Here is an 18,456-nt window from a genome sequence, read left to right as displayed (position 1 = left end):
CCAAGGTCAGGTTCATTAAAAGATTTATTGATCATGGCTGGCACTTCACGATGGCAAGGAGAAATGTACATTGTTTTTTGTTGATCATTGAGCAACATGTTTCATGCCCAAAATATAGTATAGAGGCAATAAGGACTACTAGCATGCTCACAAAGATAGATATTCAAGAAGAAAATGATTTAATGAAAGTTATGTGCATAGTAGGCAAGAATAATGAATTGCTACTCTATACTCTATGAGTTAGTGAGACAAGAAGTACTTCGTGAAGGCTATAATAGACTCACACTTAGTTCAAGGATCTCAAGAAATACTTCTAGCCTTTAAATCTTTGAAAAAATATGGGATGCATTACCAAACATTATTGTACCTATAGCAATTATGCCACCAATGGTATCTCATGTTGAAGGAGCACCCCTCCCAACGTCTCAAGTTGTAGCAAGTGTGCCACCAATAGCATCTCGATGTAAGGTTGTATTATCTTTGACTACAATAGCAAAAACTCGAAGAAGTCATCCTGAGATTGATTCGACTACCACCGCTATTCAAAGAAAAAAAAGCCAAAATAACTCCAATGCCATGTGCAGATCATTTGAGTGCAACTTATCTACAAGTAGGCGAGTAGTTGGATAGTGAGATGAAGCGGATGATTCTTCACTAGCTGAGTTTTCTATGGGCGAGAAAAGCTTATATCCTCCCAAAGATGAGGGAAATGTTTGGGGATCATCTCAATAAGTCATGATCACAACAATCATTGATCGTGCTTCCTTGTTTAACCAATTAACAAAAGCTTGATGAGGAATTTGCATGCAAATTGTATGAAGATACGAGGGTTGCTAAATTGCCATTTTTTAGCAATATCACTCTACGTCCCATGTCATTTAAGAGACATCAAGAGGATGATCCTCAATTTTCTAATGTCAAATTTCAAAAGCCTGAAGACTTTCACAATGCCTTTGAAAGCTTCAAAACTAGTGACCTTGTTCATGCAACTGGTTTGTACGAGAGAAGATACGGGAGTGACCTATCAAAGAAATTAATATTTGCAAAGAGCACATTCTTGAAGAGATGCAAGTTCGAGCCCATTGATGGGTAGCACTTTTATGAGGCTTGTAGGATCTCCCTAGTAGAGGGACAAAATGGAAACTTGCCACACTCTGAGTATATGGAAAAGTTTGCACATGTCATCACTTACATATGCCTATTTAAAGATGACTCTAAGTACATTCTTGAATAGGAAAGATTGAATTTGCTACCTTTTATGAAGAAGAAACATTCAACTCTTTTTGAGATCCTAGTAAAGGCAAGGGAGTTATGGATAAGATGTGGCAAGCCACAAACACTAAAGGGCAAGAGACCTACATCTCAGTACATGGTAAAGATTGGTCGCTTTTATGGATTCTTGAAGGGCATAGTGAATGATACACAACCAATTGCTAATGATTTGACTAAGGTCGTTAATAGGTATAGGGATTATACTTACATTGTATTTTGTGAGGAGTCAACCTTCCTGTGCATCATGGATGTTTGTAAATCATATGAAACAAGGAAGTTATCCTATGAGGCACAAGAGCATATGACGATGACTCAAAAGAAAGTAGTAATAAAACCGGCATATGTCATTTGGTGGAAACCATTAATGAATGTTTTGGATAAAATAACAAAGCATATACACTTGAAGATGCTTAGTGGTGGTGAGTTCTTCTTTGAAAAAAAGAGGAAGCATAGCTACTTGGATGAAATGGTCACCAAAATAGTTAAAAGTGAAGCTGCTCTCTAGACACTACTATCTTTGATAACTTTAGATGAGCAGTTAGTCAGCAAAATAGTAAATGTGGATCATTAAAACCCACTTGGCCTTGGTCAAATTCTTGACAAGTTGTGGGCTAGAAAGTGGTTGAGTACAATGGATAGTGACGGCACACCAACAAAGGATCTTAGAGAAAAAATGCCAAAGGTCATGGAAATATAGTATGGAGACATCAAGAAGAAGGTCTTGGAGCACACCTTACAAAGTACAGCAACTCATTTTTCTTTTAGATTCTCCTATGATATCTTGTTATCAGAGGAAGATACAAATTATGTACACATCAATGGCATTGATACAAAGCACTTCATGGCAATGACGAAAGATGCTCGAGAGAAGCCATGTGTATTTTTCATGGATGAGTTGTAGGACCTTGCAATGTCAAGGATAGTTGATCTCATATGGTTTATCCTTTGGGTGATAAGAAAAGATCAACTTTTTTCCTGTTCATGACAGAAGCACAAAGGGATTCCTTGTATGCAACATTGACAACTATCATTGAGTACCCCCTTTCAAAAGTATGTCATGGTATAGCTCAGTGACCGGGACTATACTCTCATAGATGGAACTGCCAGTCAAGTCTTGCATCCTTTCTTCTCCCTTTCTTGATTTGTTTCTTATCAAGGGTGGAGGTCCTCTATTTGAAATTCCTATAAAGCTTCTGGGGCTATTTTACATTGAGGAAGAAATGGCTAAACTAAATGCAGAAATGCAAGACTATCGAAAGCCAAAACATCCCAGCTCAATAGAGGAGATGCTAAGAAACTTATTGAATGATGGATGGATGGTAGCACTTTAGCTAATAAATTATGCTGCAGAACATTGCTACGCATGGTTATTAATGTTAATGTCATTGATACACCCCATCAAGTGAAATTCTTTTATACATATTACAGTTGCACTACCTTCTTTGCAAAGGACAATATCAAAGTAATAGAGAAGATAGTAACTCAAAGACTAATGATTCAGAGGAGGTTTAGCTCTACATCAAATGAGGAGGCACCAAATGAAAGATGCTCAAAGTTGTAAGAGGATCGAAAATCAAAAAGAACAGTTAAGGAGGTTCCCCTTACCATATGAGAAGCCCAAAGGAAAGTCGTAATCCATGAATTGAAAGGAAAAGGGAAGGTTATAGAAGTGGAAACTAGAGACAAATCAAAACCCATTAAGCCATCCAATGATGAGCTAGAACCTCAACAGTCTTGGCAGCTCTAATGGATCCTAGTAAGGAGGTGCATGAGGATCCTCATAAGGAAGATCTAGCAACTCCAGCAGATCCTAGGAAGGAGGTAGAAGAGCCTGCATCCCCAACAGATAATAGTAAGGAGGTGGAAGAGGATCCTAGTAAGGAGGTCGAATAGCCTATAGCCCTAGTGGATCCTATTAATAAGGAGGTGAAAGATCCTATAGCTCCAAGAAAGTGCGGACTCCAAAGTAGCCTATTAGTCAGGACCTTGGTAGTCAAGGTCCTCACATTGAAGATTTTGGTACTCAAGAACATGCTAGTCAAGAGACCACTCCATACTGATAGTCTTATGATGTAGTTATATGTTAAAAGCCAAAGCAAGCATCACAAGAGACCACTCCATTGTACATGTCCTTGTTAATTATGATGGTCATTTTTGTTTCTACAATGATGTATTGAATCAAGATTTTCTTGGGTGTGGGGAATTGTTTCTCTACCCTTAAGGCCTTTATATAGCTAGACTCGCTGCCCTCCCAGTCTTTTCCCCTTCATTTTTTATATTAGTTTGTGTGACTCTAGGTGCCTATCACTGCTAAGAGGACACAATCCACCCGTTGGATTTTGATGGTAGCCTAGCCTAGTGAAGGTGGTCATATACATCATCGTCTAGCCACGACATGCGATTAGATGGTTGCCATGGGAGAATTTCTTGGTCATCGGAGCCAAGATCATAATAATTCAATGGGATGAGGAGGGAGGAGTGGTGGCACATGCACCCACCTTGCTGGTAGCCTAGCCTGGCCTAGGCGGTCATATACATCATCATCTAGCCAATGTGCGATTAGATGGTTGCCATGGGAGAATTTCTTGGTCATCGAAGCCAAGATCATAATAATCCAATGGGATGATGGGGGAGCAACTTATGGGTGAAGAGAGGTAGTATGCTATAGAGAAGGTGCTGAATTTATGGGTGAAGAGAGGTAGTATGCTATAAATAAGGTGTTGAATTTATGGCATGTATATTTATGCATTTGTATTTAAGGAAGAAGGCTGAATTTTTTGGTGAAGAGAAGTGGTTGATGAATTTATTGCTGCATTCAGAGAAAGAATGGGCTGATTTATAAGCATGTATGTTATGCATTTGCACAAAAAGGTGGCTAAATTTATAGCATGTACGTTTTTTCCTTTGGATGTAAGCAAGGGGTCTGAATATATGGGGAGAAGGGGGCTGAATTTATGGCATATATGTTTATGCATTTGGATGTAAGGGAGGGGGCTGAATTTATGGGAGAAAGGGGTTGAATTTATGGGTGAAGAGAGGTAGTATGCTATAGAGAAGGTGTTGAATTGATGGTGTGTATATTTATGCATTTGTATTTAAGGGAGAAGGATGAATTTTTGGGTGAAGAGAAGTGGTTGATGAATTTATGGCATGTATTCATTGCATCAAAGAGAAAGAAGGGGCTGATTTGTAAGAATGTATGTTATGCGTTTGGAGAAAAAAGGCAGCTGGATTTATAGCATGTATGTTTTTGCCTTCAAATGTAAGGGAGGGGGCTGAATTTATGGGACTAGAAGGGGGCTTAATTTATGGCATGTATGTTTATGCATTTGGATGTAAGGGAGGGGGCTGAATTTATGGGAGAAGGGGGATGAATTTATGGGTGAAGAGAGGTAGTATGCTATAGAGAAGATGCTGGATTTATGGCATGTATATTTATGCATTTGGATTCAAGGGAGAAGACTGAATATTTGGGCCATGAACTAGATGGCCCCTCATGCAAAGTCATTGTTATTACAGTCAACTTAAGAAAGGCAATATCAAAAGAGGACATTAGATTAGCATTGAGTCAGTTCATTAGACTATAATAACAATAGTTATCAATCATAAGAATGAGAACTATTGTTATTACAATTTGACTGATTGCTAATCTAAGCTTATGAACTAGATGGTCCCCCATGCAAAGTCATTGTTATTATAGTCTAATTCTAGCTCAATGCTAATCTGAGCCTATGAATTAAATGGTCCCTCAAGCACAATCATTGTTATTACAGCTCGATTCTGACTGAATGATGCTAATCTGAACCTATGAATTAGATGGTCCCTCATGCATAGTCATTGTCACTAAAACAAGCGCGGTGGTTGTTTGGGATTTACATTTTCCCTTATTTGGGATTTATTGATTGGAACTTAGTAAAACAAGCGGGGTAATTGTTTGGTATTTACTAAAGGTTATATTTTGTGGGGGTTGCCGATTTAATCCTAAACCAACAAAAATGCATTTCCTTTCCAGTGCCTACCTCCTCTAGCCTTAACTATCATACAACTAACCTATCATATTCATCAATCCAATGTGTGGGAAATCTATCAGTACATGGGTCTTCAAAGATGGCAAAGACCTCACTGGATTACATTGCTGCACTTGTCAAGACGGCTTGATTTGACAAATTAGAATATGTCAACAATTACAGCTTGGATAGCAGGAGAGCAAACTAGTTATAAAAACCTGACAAGTCTTGAGTGAATGAACAGCGGAGGAACGTACATGGAAAGCCACAGTAGCAATGATATTTTTTTTGCCACTTGTCCTGATCAGCTTGATGAAGCCATTTCACTAGGGGTCCCTCGGCAACCTAGATTGTCATAGATGAGATTGATCTCTTGGAGGAGGAACATAGAGTTCCCAAGAGTGTCATTCACAAGATGGTCATATTGCAGAAGGATTTATGGGAAGGCCTTCAATACTATAAGAACCCACAGTTTGTGAAGTATGTTGCTGAAGGCTCCCACTATGCGAAATGTCGAGCCCTTGTCCTAGAATCCTTGCATAAATATAAATTCCTTCAAAGATCTCAAACTTGATCTCTTGGAATCTTGGATATATGTCACCTAGGACTTTTTTAGGGGTTGACCACCGCTCTAATACAATCAGATTTTCAATAGAACTTGAGTTAAGTAGTAAATTGGTCTTCTTTGAAAAATAAAAGTAGTAAATTATCTTTGTATTTATCCATCCTAAGATATGATGGTGGTCTCTTTTTGAAATGTAGAAGGGTAAAACTTGGTTGTATACCACTCGGGTATATAACTTTAGGGGCTGACCATACATTTGGCTTTTCTATATAACTTTAATTTTAAAGTAATAATTCACCATGTATCCATCCTTGGATATGATTGCTTCACTCAGATGGACTTTATAATTTGAAAATGTTGCATTTAGTTGGATTCGAAGGTTCTATTTTCTTTTGACTACTTCACTCGGTTGGACTTTATAATTTGAAAATGTTCCCTAAGTTGGACTTTATAATTTGATGGACATTTTCCAATCATACAGTATGATTCTATAGCTTACAATTCATTTAGGATTTGTGGTCACCAGCCCCATGGCTGAATTCTGATAATATATAAAGAGAACCAGCCTAAACTAGGGGACTATTTTAGTATAGCACTTTGCAACAAAACGATTTGTTTTAAGATAGCAAGGTGGTAGTGCAAGATAAGTAGTCAGGATAAGTGTTTGTGCTAGCAAAGTGGTTGGTTGCACACTAGGATATTAATTGCCACCAGTGTGGTGGTTTGCTTCTATTATAAAAAGATGAATGGCATGCAATTCATTTGTTTAGGATTTGTGGCCACCTGTGGATTTGTGTTCACAGCTCAATGGTTGAAATTTGACAATAGTTAAAGAGCACCATCTGTTGGGGTAAGTATGATCGAGGGCTTGCTCTATGTGCATGTGTGCATCTAGGGGAGTCACATGTGTTTTTGTGTGTGTTGTAAAGGCACATCAAGTGCTATGATGTGTCTAGTGTGTGACCTAAGTGATGATGTAAGACAAAGGCAATCCCACTGATGTAAAGATTGATTCCCACTGATGTAGGGGATGATTGCCACTATGTAGGGAAGGTATTACCTTCTCCCCCTTTCTATAAGAGAGAGTCCTCTCTCTCACAATCATAATAGAGATCTACCATCTTTCTTTCATTGTGCTCTCACACCTCTTGTAAGATGCATCTATTCTATCCTATGGGATCCTACAAATGGTATCACAGCTTTAGGTTCTAGATCTAGCCTAGCCTAGCATTAGATGCTATCTCTAGCATAAACTACTAGTTTCTCATCTTCTCCATTTTCCTTCTTCTTCCCCAAATCTTTGAGAGCTCTGTTCTCTGCCTACAAATGACCATTGCCCAAACCCTTTGAGCTACAAACTCCTCACATATGGGCAAACTTCCAGTTGCAAGCAATCAGAGAAATTTTGACTATACGCGCAATGCCAATACTCACACTCTCTGACAAAATTTTGCACAATGCCACCTTTGTACTTACCTATCTGCAAATTCCTCTAAGCCTATGCTAGATAACATTGAGGGCAAGCTGTTTCTCAAGCCTGGCTATGACGACCTGGCGCAAAATTATGCCCCTCCTTGTTGGTAGCACTTCTTTGGTATGAGGCCTTTCTTCTTGCATAAAAATCCCCTTGAATAGAGCTATGAGCTGTGAGAATTGCACCCTCCAAGTTTTGGTCTCTGTTTTGGATAGTTTTGACAAGGTTGTGAGTTTGATGCTACATTAGATGCTACTTTAGCATTTTTAATGTTTTAAAGTGTTGAAAAGCTTCAGTAAAACTATGGCTATAGCTCTGCTTTAAGTTGCTACACCTAGATTTGCTTGGAATACTTTCATTTAGCCACCTCTATGAAGCATCCAAGTGGAAGCATCATTTCCATTATGTTTTGTAGTATGGAATTTGGTTACAAGTCTTTGCTACTCTAAATGCTTGTATTTTGAAGCTCTTCAACTCTTTCTAGCCTTGTAAGAGAGTAGACACTGCCCATTTTTTGTTAGACCCTCTCATGGCTACCATCTTGAATATGGATAAGTTCAATGGTAAAGGCTTTCACACATGGTAGATGAAGACTAAGTTTGCATTGATGAGGGAAAACCTCGGGGGGCTTGTCAAACCTGCTTCAACTTCTTCTTCAACAGCCTCTAAAATGCTAGAGAATCCTCAGCTCTGACACGCCCGGCAAGAGATCTTGCTAGAGAGGAGAAAGCCTATGGCATCATTGCTCTTTGCTTACGAGATGACTATATCCATCATATCTCTGATTTAGAATCTCCTTCTGAAGCTTGGTAGAAGCTTGACATTATTTTTGGTGCTAGCTCTCACATCTCAAAATTTTCACTTAAAATTGCTTTCTTTGAATTGAAGATGGCTAGTGGCACACCCTTGGCTACCCATGTCAATTACATGTGGAGTCTCATGACTCAACTTGCTTCTATCAACTCTCCAATCACTACAGATGATGCAATGGCAGTATTGCTCAAAAGTATGCCTGAAGATTATGATCATGTTGTTACCACTCTAAAAAATCTTCCTAATCCTACACTTAAAGGACTTATTACTACTCTTCAAGAAGAAGAAAGCCACATGGAACTCCAAAGAGGCAATGACATGGCCTACCAGAGAGGCAATGGCACAACCTATGTCATAAAAATTCAGAAGGGCAAGTTTTCACCTTGCAAACATTGTGGGAAGACTAATCACCTCTCAAAAGATTGCTTCAAGATCAATCCATGCAAACATTGTGGAAAAAACAATCACCATGAAAAGTATTGTAAAGCTAATAAGGAAGAAACTACAAAGTCAGAAACTGCCAATATACTTTCATTTGATGAGTCTCCACCTGATGAAGACTATGCTTTTTAGGCACTTTGTCTTTTTTGTTTATCATCACTTGGTCAAATTTTGAGGTTCTCTGCCTGGAGTAGTACTCCAAAAAGAATATGTTATGTAAATCACCTTTGGTCACCATATGATGTAGGCCATGTGATATGTGTTTTGACTATCCCATTTCTATGAACCTCACACCCTTGGGAACCCTTGCTAGCATGAGATCCTATCCATAGATTAATCCTTGACCACCATGAGATGGCATGAGAAACTATGAGACTAGATGTATCCTTGACACTGCAAGAGGCAACCCCTTGAAGGGGGGTTTGTTGGGGTAAGTATGATCAAGGGCTTGCTCTATGGTGCATGTGTGCATCTAGGGGAGTCACATGTGTGTTTGTGTGAGTTGTAAAGGCACATCAAGTGCTATGATGTGTCTAGTGTGTGACCTAAGTGATGATGTAAGACAAAGGCAATCCCATTGATGCAGGGATTGATTCCCACTAATGTAGGGGCTGATTGCCACTATGTAGGGAAGGTATTACCTTCTCCCCCTTTCTATAAGAGAGTCTCCTCTCTCCTCGGGGGGCTCACTCATCATATGTAACCCTATCACGTGAGTTCAACAGAAGGATATTTTTAATTCCTAAATTTCTCAAAAATTAATATACATAAGGGAGCATTTAAAATGAAATGTAAAAAATTTTACAGATTTGTATAGAAAAAGGATACGTTTTATTAAGGAAAAATTTACAAATAAGGGATTTTACAAATAGGCCTCGAACGCACGTGATATAGAGGATTCATACATAGTGACCCCCCCGAGCCTCTCTCTCACAATCATAATAGAGATCTACCATCTTTCTTTCATTATGCTCTCACACCTCTTGCAAGATGCATCTATTCTATCCTACGGGATCCTACACCATCCTCCTAAAGGGGACGCCATAAACAAATTCATTTTCTATTATTTCACCAGCCTAGTCGTTGAAATCTGATAATAGTTAAAGAGAACCATCCTGTTTGTGGGATCTATTTTCCTTGTGTGCAAGGAAAATTCAATTGGATCCCATTAGATGACTAAAAACAATCACGGTGATTATTTGGGATATACTAAAAACAAGCATGGGGTTAATCTATCATTTGGGATCTACAAAAACAAGCGCGATGGTTTTTTGCGACACATGATGAGGATCTAGGTGGCCTTTCTTGCGACATGTGATGAGCATCCAGGTGGCCTCCAAACTGCACATTCATTGGGGAGACATGGGAATCTATCCCCATGGAGCAATGCTCCAATACGACTAGATCTCAAGTCATTCACAACTTGCCTGCAAAGGTCAAAGCCTATGTGTGTTTGGCAAATTGGCAACAACAAACATTCTTGTCTTTGAGTTTCTTGATGTACCAAGGCTTCCAATGCTCAAAGCTCCTCTGCCCAATTGAAATGTCAGGATTCTGATCCATAAAATTAAGATACAATCCGTCTGCTGACCCAACAAGTAGGCCCCTTGCACTACTATGAGGAAAACAAAACAAAATACAATATGTGCAAAAATGTGGTGTAATTAAATTAATCAACCTATGAGAAAACAAAACAATTTCAACCCCCAGGGTGGTTTAATATAGTCATATATATTAATAAGCTACTAGCAAAACAAAACAATTTCAACCACCGCGTTGGTTTAAAGGATAGTCACAATTCAACCACCAAGTTGGTTTAGGACATGGTCACAATTTCAACCATTGAGCTTGTTTAGGACATTCGCTATTTCAACTTTCGGGCTGGTTTAGCCTGACGATGACAATTTGACAATAACAAGTATATTCCTTTTCATTTTTCAATTTCACAATTAGAAAATAATAATATATTTCTTTTCATTTCTATACCGATATATTGCTTTTCATTTCTTTATTTATGTTTAACCACAATTTCGATTAGATACTATTGTTTGACTCAAAACAGCACCAGGTTGGCTTAGGATAATTATAATCACATTAAGTCCAAGCCATCCTAGTCTAGAAATTAAGTGGTATATGACCCGAACAGTAGGAAATTAAATTTAACTAATTTAGGTACTAAGAAACATAATAATTTTAACTAGCAAGCTGGTCAAAAACTAATGTATGTTCAACCACACTAGTGTTTACTGAACTAGCCACAGTTGCATGACATTCCAACCACCGGCCTAAATTGTTAAAATAACCATATATTGTTATTCTGTTATGAAATATATTGCTGTTACTTTCTGTTCAACCACACTGGTTCAGGACAATCACATAACTAGTGTTTGAGCTACCCAACCACGATTGTATGATGTTCCAACCACCGAGCTGCTTTAGGACAATCACATTAAGTCCAAGCTAGCCTAGTTCTAATGCCTCTAAACACTAATAGGCCAAAGGATATGCTATCGGGTTTGATGTTTTGTATTATGAAATGCAATGACCTTTGGCATCCTTATTCCATAATTTTTTGGTCTCATGTTCAAGTTTGGAATGTGTACTACAACTCAAAGACAAAGTTTGACGAATCTCATTGAGCAATGCATAAGTTATGGGTCATGCAAGATACCTATATACGAAAAAGTCCATGAATCTCACCAAAAATGTCTACACCAAAGCAAACAATGACCTTGGGGGTTGTTAACTCTAGACACTATAGCACCAATTCATGAATTTTGAATTATTATGACCTCTAAATTAATTTTTATAACTACTTTTGAATAAAAATTCAAAAAGCAAAAGAATTCTCTAAATGGCAAACCATAGTTACAACAAAAAACCCTTAAAAGTTAAGCTAATTGTGAGGATTTCTAAAAGCAAATGCAAGAAATTGTAAAAGCACTTGATGAAACTACATGAGATCAATTTAACATGACACACTTTAAAATCTTAAGACTTAATAATGGTGTCGAGTAACACTTAAAGAATTTCACAAAGCAGCAATGGTAAAAACTTAGAGGACTTTATAATGGTGTCAATAAACACAGGAGCTTGCATAAATTACAAGTAGCAACAATAAGCCTTCTTAGAGAACAGCAAAATCACGATAATTGGTAAATTTTATATCTAGTCTACATCAATAGCCACTTTTTCCTCTACATGTTTCCTATAAATGTCATCCAAGCAAACCATAATTATATAATGCTATTAAATAATAAGAGAAAACTCTCTATCTTTCTATAATGGCTTGGGCTTTACCTTGAGGATATCATATATGGCCCACACTCTAAATTGAAATTCTATTGACCAAACTATATAGCTCTTCTCTTTGTTTGAAGTCAAAGTGTGTATGTCTTTTCAACCTTTTATTTTATTAATCTCTCTCCTCTCCTGACGCTTCTAAGCAGAGAACTCTTCTTTCTTGTATTGTGTCAATGGTTCATGTTAATGCTTGTGCTCCTCGCAAAATCTTTGTAACTTAGTAACCCACTTCCATAATAGATATTGTTGTCAGTAGATGCATTTTAAATATGATATGGAAAGAAGGAGCAACTAAAATAGTGCTTTTGCAACTATTGGGAGGAGGAGATTAAAAAGGAAGTGCTTTTGCAATAAGGAGGAGATGATAAGTGAAGTGCTTATGCAAAAACAAGTAGATGAGAAAGAAAGTTATTTTGCAATAACAAGGAGATGAGAAAAAAAGTGCTTTGACACCGAGGATGAGACAAGAATCCTTTACTGAATGAAGGTGGTAATTTCACCAAGCAAAAGATTTGAAATAAAGTGTAGTGAACGATTTGGAATAAGTGCTTGTTGGCCTCCCAGGAGGTAGGTCTTAGTGAAGACGATTCCCAAGAAGAGAAAAAAGGTTATTTTTGGCCTAAAAGGCAACGCTCCAAGAAGCGAAAAAGACCACATCTGCTTTTCTTAATTTCAAAAATAAATAAATAGATGGCATGTGATCTCCAACCTTTCCTCCCTCTTTCTCTCTCTTTCTATTTCAAGGCAACATTTCCTCCCTCCCTCTCTCTCTCTCTCTCCCCCTTCTTCTCCTTGGTACACATCCAAGTCATCTCTCTTTCATTCTCGCTCTCTCACGCTCTTCCCCCTCTTTTCCTTGTTGCAGGGTAAGCCACTTAAACGCCGTTCACCTTGTTTGATTTTCAGAAAATCATGAGGTATTTTATGATCCACTTACTATTTTCTTTTCTACAATCCTCCATATTTTTACCCTCCCTCCCCCCCCTCTCTCTCTCAATTCATCATGTCTCCACCCTCTTTTAGAGCTGCAAATCCAATTAGTCTTCTTTTTTGATATTTTAGATTTTGGGCAGGCGTTATAAACGATTTATTATGGGTTACTATAATTTCTGTATTCCCAATAATTCTCATCATGAGACATTTTTACATGATGAATGTGGGAATAAACACTAGTTTGTTAGGAATGCAGGACACTCGATGCCATCCTTCTTGGATTCGTCGCACCCTTCCCTAACGTCTTTCCTGCGTCCAAATCCTTGCCGACCGTTGTTTCCGGCAGGAGAAACCGCATGTTCCGCCGGTTCAACCATGTTTCTCCGCCCGCTCAACTATGTTTCGCTATTTAGATGTTCATTTCTCCTCCTATCCCTCAACCCCTCTCGTTGCAGCTGCCATGGCTCGGTGCGACTTCAACCTCCTTTGCCACCTCCTCCTTGCTGCTGCTTTAGCTTCAACCGCATGCGCTGGCGCACGCCAGGTATTCTTAGTCTTGAGCTCTATATATATATACGTTTTCCGTCGGACGTGTTTTTTTTATTTGTTCTTGTTCCGTTGGTGCGCAGTCGTACGTTGTTTACATGGGCAGCCACGCAGGAGCCGTGGATTCTTTAAAGATCCAAGCGGCTCATCACGGACTGCTAGAAAAAGTCGTGGGCAGGTCCTTTTCATTCTGGAGCTTATTTGTTTGTCTCTCTAGGAATGCTGATGGCTACCCGCATCATTAATTAACACTCGTGATAATCAGCTACAAGCATAAAATTTGTCGGTTAATTCTTTTCCTTCCGCCACTGAACCAGCACACGACTAGTAAATCGTCAAAGAGTGTAGCAAACGTGGCTGCATTGTTTATGCACTCTTCCCTCTTTTTACTCGGATCTTATTACAACAGTGATAAAGCATTGAATCGCCTCGAAAACGATCGAAACGGTCCAATTTCAGTAGTTACGACAATCTTAGGTCGCGCCATGAAGCTTTTAAGCTTCGTTCCTGTGGTGTTTCCAGCAGAGATTCTGTCAAGTAGTTGGCCTATGGTTGCGGCTTTGATTCTCTCCGGGTGACCTGCGTAACAATGCTTCGACCTTCGTAGGTGTCGAGCTAAGTACAGTTTATGGAGGAGCAAAACAGTCGCAAAGGGGAGGGGGGGAGAGAGAAGAATAAAACTGCCATGACTCCTTTTGTTTGCGTTGTATATATTAACTCGTACCTGGAATGGTAATCTCACTGCTTTCCTCTGCGGTTGGACCAGCTATAAAGCAGCCCAAGAGTCAATGATCTATAGCTACACGCGTTCCATTAATGGCTTTGCTGCAATACTCGAGCCTCATCATGTCTCGGCTTTGTCAGGTATATATTGGATCAACATATATATTTCTACTCTCATGCATTCCATGAGTCAATTGGCTTTGCTGTGCATAAGTGCATTTCTTTGCCTGATTTGAGTTTTGTTATAATTTCTACAGCCACGCCTGAAGTTATATCAGTCTTCCGTAATAAACTCAATAGCTTGCACACTACTCGGTCATGGGAATTCTTGGGCCTGGAGCAACTTTCAGGAGTCACACCCAAATATTCTCTTTGGAAGAAAGCTCGCTATGGCGAAAATATTATTATCGGCATGTTTGATACAGGTACCTTTTTACCTCCGACGAGTTTATTCATCAATGGTGGATGATTTGACGTACGTGATTTATGAATGCCGTCGGAAGTAATTGACATGGTGATCTTGAATTTTAGGAATTTGGCCGGAATCCAAGAGTTTCAATGATGACGGTTTCAGCTCTATCCCTACGAAATGGAAAGGGGCTTGTGTGAGCGGAACCAATTTCTCGTCAGCCAACTGCAACAGGTAGGTAGCTTGTGATTGGCTTAAAATGTGCTCTTATCTCAGCCACGCTCAATCTCATGCAGCACTGATTGCTTGCCTATGTTCTCACGTAATTCATTCAGGAAGCTAATAGGAGGTCGCTACTTCATCAAAGGCTACGAGGCCGAGAATGGGCCTTTGAACGAGACTGCAACAGGGGATTTCTTATCAGCAAGGGACAAGGACGGCCATGGAACACACACATCCTCCACAGCAGGTGGTAGTGCCTCTGTTGGTGCCAACATATTCGGATTTGCCAATGGAACTGCGAGAGGAGGGGCTCCCATGGCTAGACTGGCAATGTACAAGGTGTGTTGGACAGGCGGTTGCTTTGATGCTGACATCCTCGCAGCTATGGATGCTGCCATTGAAGACGGGGTTGATGTCTTCTCTTTGTCAATTGGAGATTTCGCTAGTCGAGACTATTTTTCAGATGCTATTTCGATTGGGAGTTTCCACGCGGTGGCTAAAGGCATGGTTGTTATTTGTTCTGCGGGAAACTCTGGTCCTACTCCATCTTCAGTTACTAACGTTGCTCCGTGGATCCTTACGGTGGCCGCCAGCAGCATCGATAGACACTTCCCGACTGTTGCAACTCTTGGAGACAAATCCAATTATACGGTCGGGTTTGGTTCCTTCCCTTGGAACGGTGTCACGAGAGTAATGTGTGTGAATAACAATTTAACAACTCGCTTGAGGACTAGCACATTGCCACCCTCGCTGTATGTGAACCAATCATCATGATGCATAGTGTTCTTTGGTGTTCTATGTCCTCAATTCTCTTTCTATGTATCATCAGCACCAAAGACATGCAATGCCGATTGTGTTCAAAACCCATGCATTCTTGTAGGAATGTTGCACTATATCTCTAATGCTTCTTAAGACAATGTGTCGCACTGTGATTGATTCTAGGGAGCTAGCCTTTCGGAATACAAACTTGAGAACATGATGTATCCCCTTATAGCGGGCATCGATGTTCCAGCTATAGGCTCAAATGCTACAGACAGGTATATATTGATGCTTTCGCCTAACAAGTCGAGTTGAGAGAGTCGAACTGAGATAGGCGTTGATTGATGAATGCTTGCGGGGAATGGCAGCCAGCTTTGTGTTGTAGGATCGTTGGATCCGGAAAAGACAAAGGGGAAGATTGTGGCATGCTTGCGAGGGGTGAATGGACGGGTGGAGAAGGGGGCAGCTGTGAAGGCGGCAGGAGGCGTAGGGATGATCCTCTGCAATCAACCTGCAGATGGCGACGAGCTATTGTCCGATCCACATGTTATCCCGGCTACACATCTTGATGCTGTAGACGGTTTCTCTGTCTTCAAATACATCAACGACTCTGGGTACTCCAACAATTTTCCTCTCACAAGAATGAATCATTAATGGCACCCATCACCAATTTGATTCACACCAAGTCTACGCAAACGATTGAGAAACGATTTCAATGGTACTTAATATATTATAGATAGATAGATGAATCGTTATGGGTCCTTGAATCGTGATATAATGAATTTTGTTTTTGCTTACGTTTTAACCAACGTACAGATCCTCTGCTGTTGCATACATTGGCTACCCACGCACACTTCTAGATGCAAAGCCAGCACCTAAGATGGCATCTTTCTCTTCTCAAGGCCCTAATAGCATCACTCCAGATATTCTCAAGGTGATTCTTCTAGCCAGCCCTTCTGCACATCATTCCTTCGTTGACACCCAGCGGCCGGGCCCTATCCGATCATGCAGCATACTCTAGAGACAATCTTTGTTATGCTTTTGGGTGTCCAAATATTATTCATGTTTTTGCCTCTTGCAGCCTGATATCACAGCTCCAGGTGTAAACATCCTCGCAGCTTGGACGGAAGCTTCTTCCGCAACAGGGTCTCAATTCGATAATCGGGTGGTCAAATACAATGTCGTCTCCGGAACCTCCATGTCTTGTCCTCACACTTCTGGCATTGTCGCTCTTCTACGTGCTCTTCACCCGGACTGGAGCGCGGCCGCTATAAAATCTGCGATAATGACATCCGGTACAGTATGATCTTTGCAATTCCTTTCCCCTAGATTTGTCATATTGAGTAAAGCTACAAATTGACGTCATTGCCTTGCTTAATCTACTACAGCAAGCCACCAAGATAACATGAAAGAGGCAATCCTAAATAGTGACTCACAAGCTTCAACTCCGTTCAACTACGGAGGAGGCCACATAGATCCGAACAGTGCGGCCGATCCAGGATTGTTATATGATGCATCCCCAAAAGATTACTTCCTTTTCTTATGTAGTCTTAACTACAGCCAGTCAGATCTGATGAGCATAACGGGCATGAACACCAGCTGCCCCAAAACTCCAGCTCCAACAGCAGTCGATCTCAACTATCCATCCATCACTCTCTCATCTCTGACTAGGGAGCGTAGTGTGGTATGAACTGTGACATATGTGGGAGGAAACAACACCTATGAAGTGGTGATAAGGCCTCCGAAGGGCATTCAAGTGCAAGTGGTTCCTTCCAAGCTAGTGTTCTCTTCTTTGGGAGAGAAACAACAGTTCACTGTGAAGTTCAAGGTGGAAAAAGGCTCCCAGGGCACGTATGTATTCGGTGATTTACTATGGACTGATGGGAAATATCGTGTGCGTAGCCCGATTTCTGTGAATGCCATTAGCTAGTCAATAGCCACCATAGTTACGTACCACACGAGCTCTCGGTGATCACATCATGTGTTGATTAGCTGATCAGGAGGCAAAAGGCCTCAATTGAATTGTTTGTAGGTGGACGTGCATGATGATTGATGATGCGAAGCTCAACAACTGAGAGTTTCATCTTGCCCATTATCATAATCTCAACAATGCTTTCTCTTGCTCCTTGTAGAATTCGAGAGAAAAAACTATATATTTCTCACTTGCAATCATCTAACCAACCTTCTTGTAAGGCTTTTTTCTTGATCTATTTATATGTGGCGGGTTCCAAATACCTCTCATAAGCAACCTGAGCAAGCCGACAGCAAACAACATATTGTGAACAAGACTCAGATCAAGTAAGAGAATTAGCTCATTACAAACCAATATTTTTCAACATAAAGTAAGCTTAAAAGCCATACTATGCCAATGGGTTACAAAGCATACTATGCCAATGGGTTACAAAGCCATAGCTAGAGAAGAAGAAAATGTTGACTCATCGTCTAGAAGAGTGCAGATGGATCTAATAGATGGCATGCATAACACTCCATTATCCACCAGCTTCCTTGACCATAATTGAGGTTAAATGTTATGAGAACGATCAAAACCATAAGAGAAATCCATCCCTTTCTTTAAGAAACAGCAACATATGTCAAAAACGTAAGAGAAGGCCATACCTTTCTTTAAGAAACAACAACATATGCCAAAACCATAAGAGAAAGCCATCCCTTTCTTCAAGAATATTGGCAACATATATCAAACAATTCGTTCCACCTAGCAATTTCCTCAAAGGCAACCACTCCTTCTCATAAAAAACAATAAATATTGGATGTTAGACTCATCTCAAGCCAATATCAAATCTCTATAAATAACAAACACGTTGCTCTTATAAAACAAATCTCCATGAGCCTATTGTCAACTGGATTTTAAACCCAGAAATTTTGTCTCCAAGCATCCTAAATTTTGTCTGATGAAAAGGAACTCTTCTAATTTGAATTTAATCTTGTCGAATTCCATCTACATGAATCTTTCAATAATCTAACTAGAAGT

The 18,456-nt window shown here is 39.8% G+C and overlaps 1 protein-coding gene across 1 annotated transcript; it reads left to right on the top strand.

The window, feature by feature from the left end:
- Positions 1 to 13,268: 13,268 nt before the first annotated feature.
- Positions 13,269 to 17,397, top strand: LOC147887057 (subtilisin-like protease SBT5.3). The gene is given in 11 exon segments (XM_087394092.1): positions 13,269 to 13,352; positions 13,438 to 13,532; positions 14,121 to 14,218; positions 14,335 to 14,502; positions 14,609 to 14,720; positions 14,822 to 15,359; positions 15,651 to 15,745; positions 15,836 to 16,081; positions 16,284 to 16,401; positions 16,549 to 16,762; positions 16,856 to 17,397. Coding segments are annotated over 11 exon segments (2,310 nt in total).
- The last annotated feature ends 1,059 nt before the right edge of the window (positions 17,398 to 18,456 follow it).

The sequence above is a fragment of the Dipteris shenzhenensis genome, chromosome 23 (genome assembly GCF_047967505.1).
Source record: "Dipteris shenzhenensis isolate YYH24624 ecotype China chromosome 23, Dip_SZ_1.0, whole genome shotgun sequence".
NCBI lineage: Eukaryota > Viridiplantae > Streptophyta > Polypodiopsida > Gleicheniales > Dipteridaceae > Dipteris > Dipteris shenzhenensis.
This window is presented reverse-complemented; position numbering and strand designations above follow the sequence as displayed.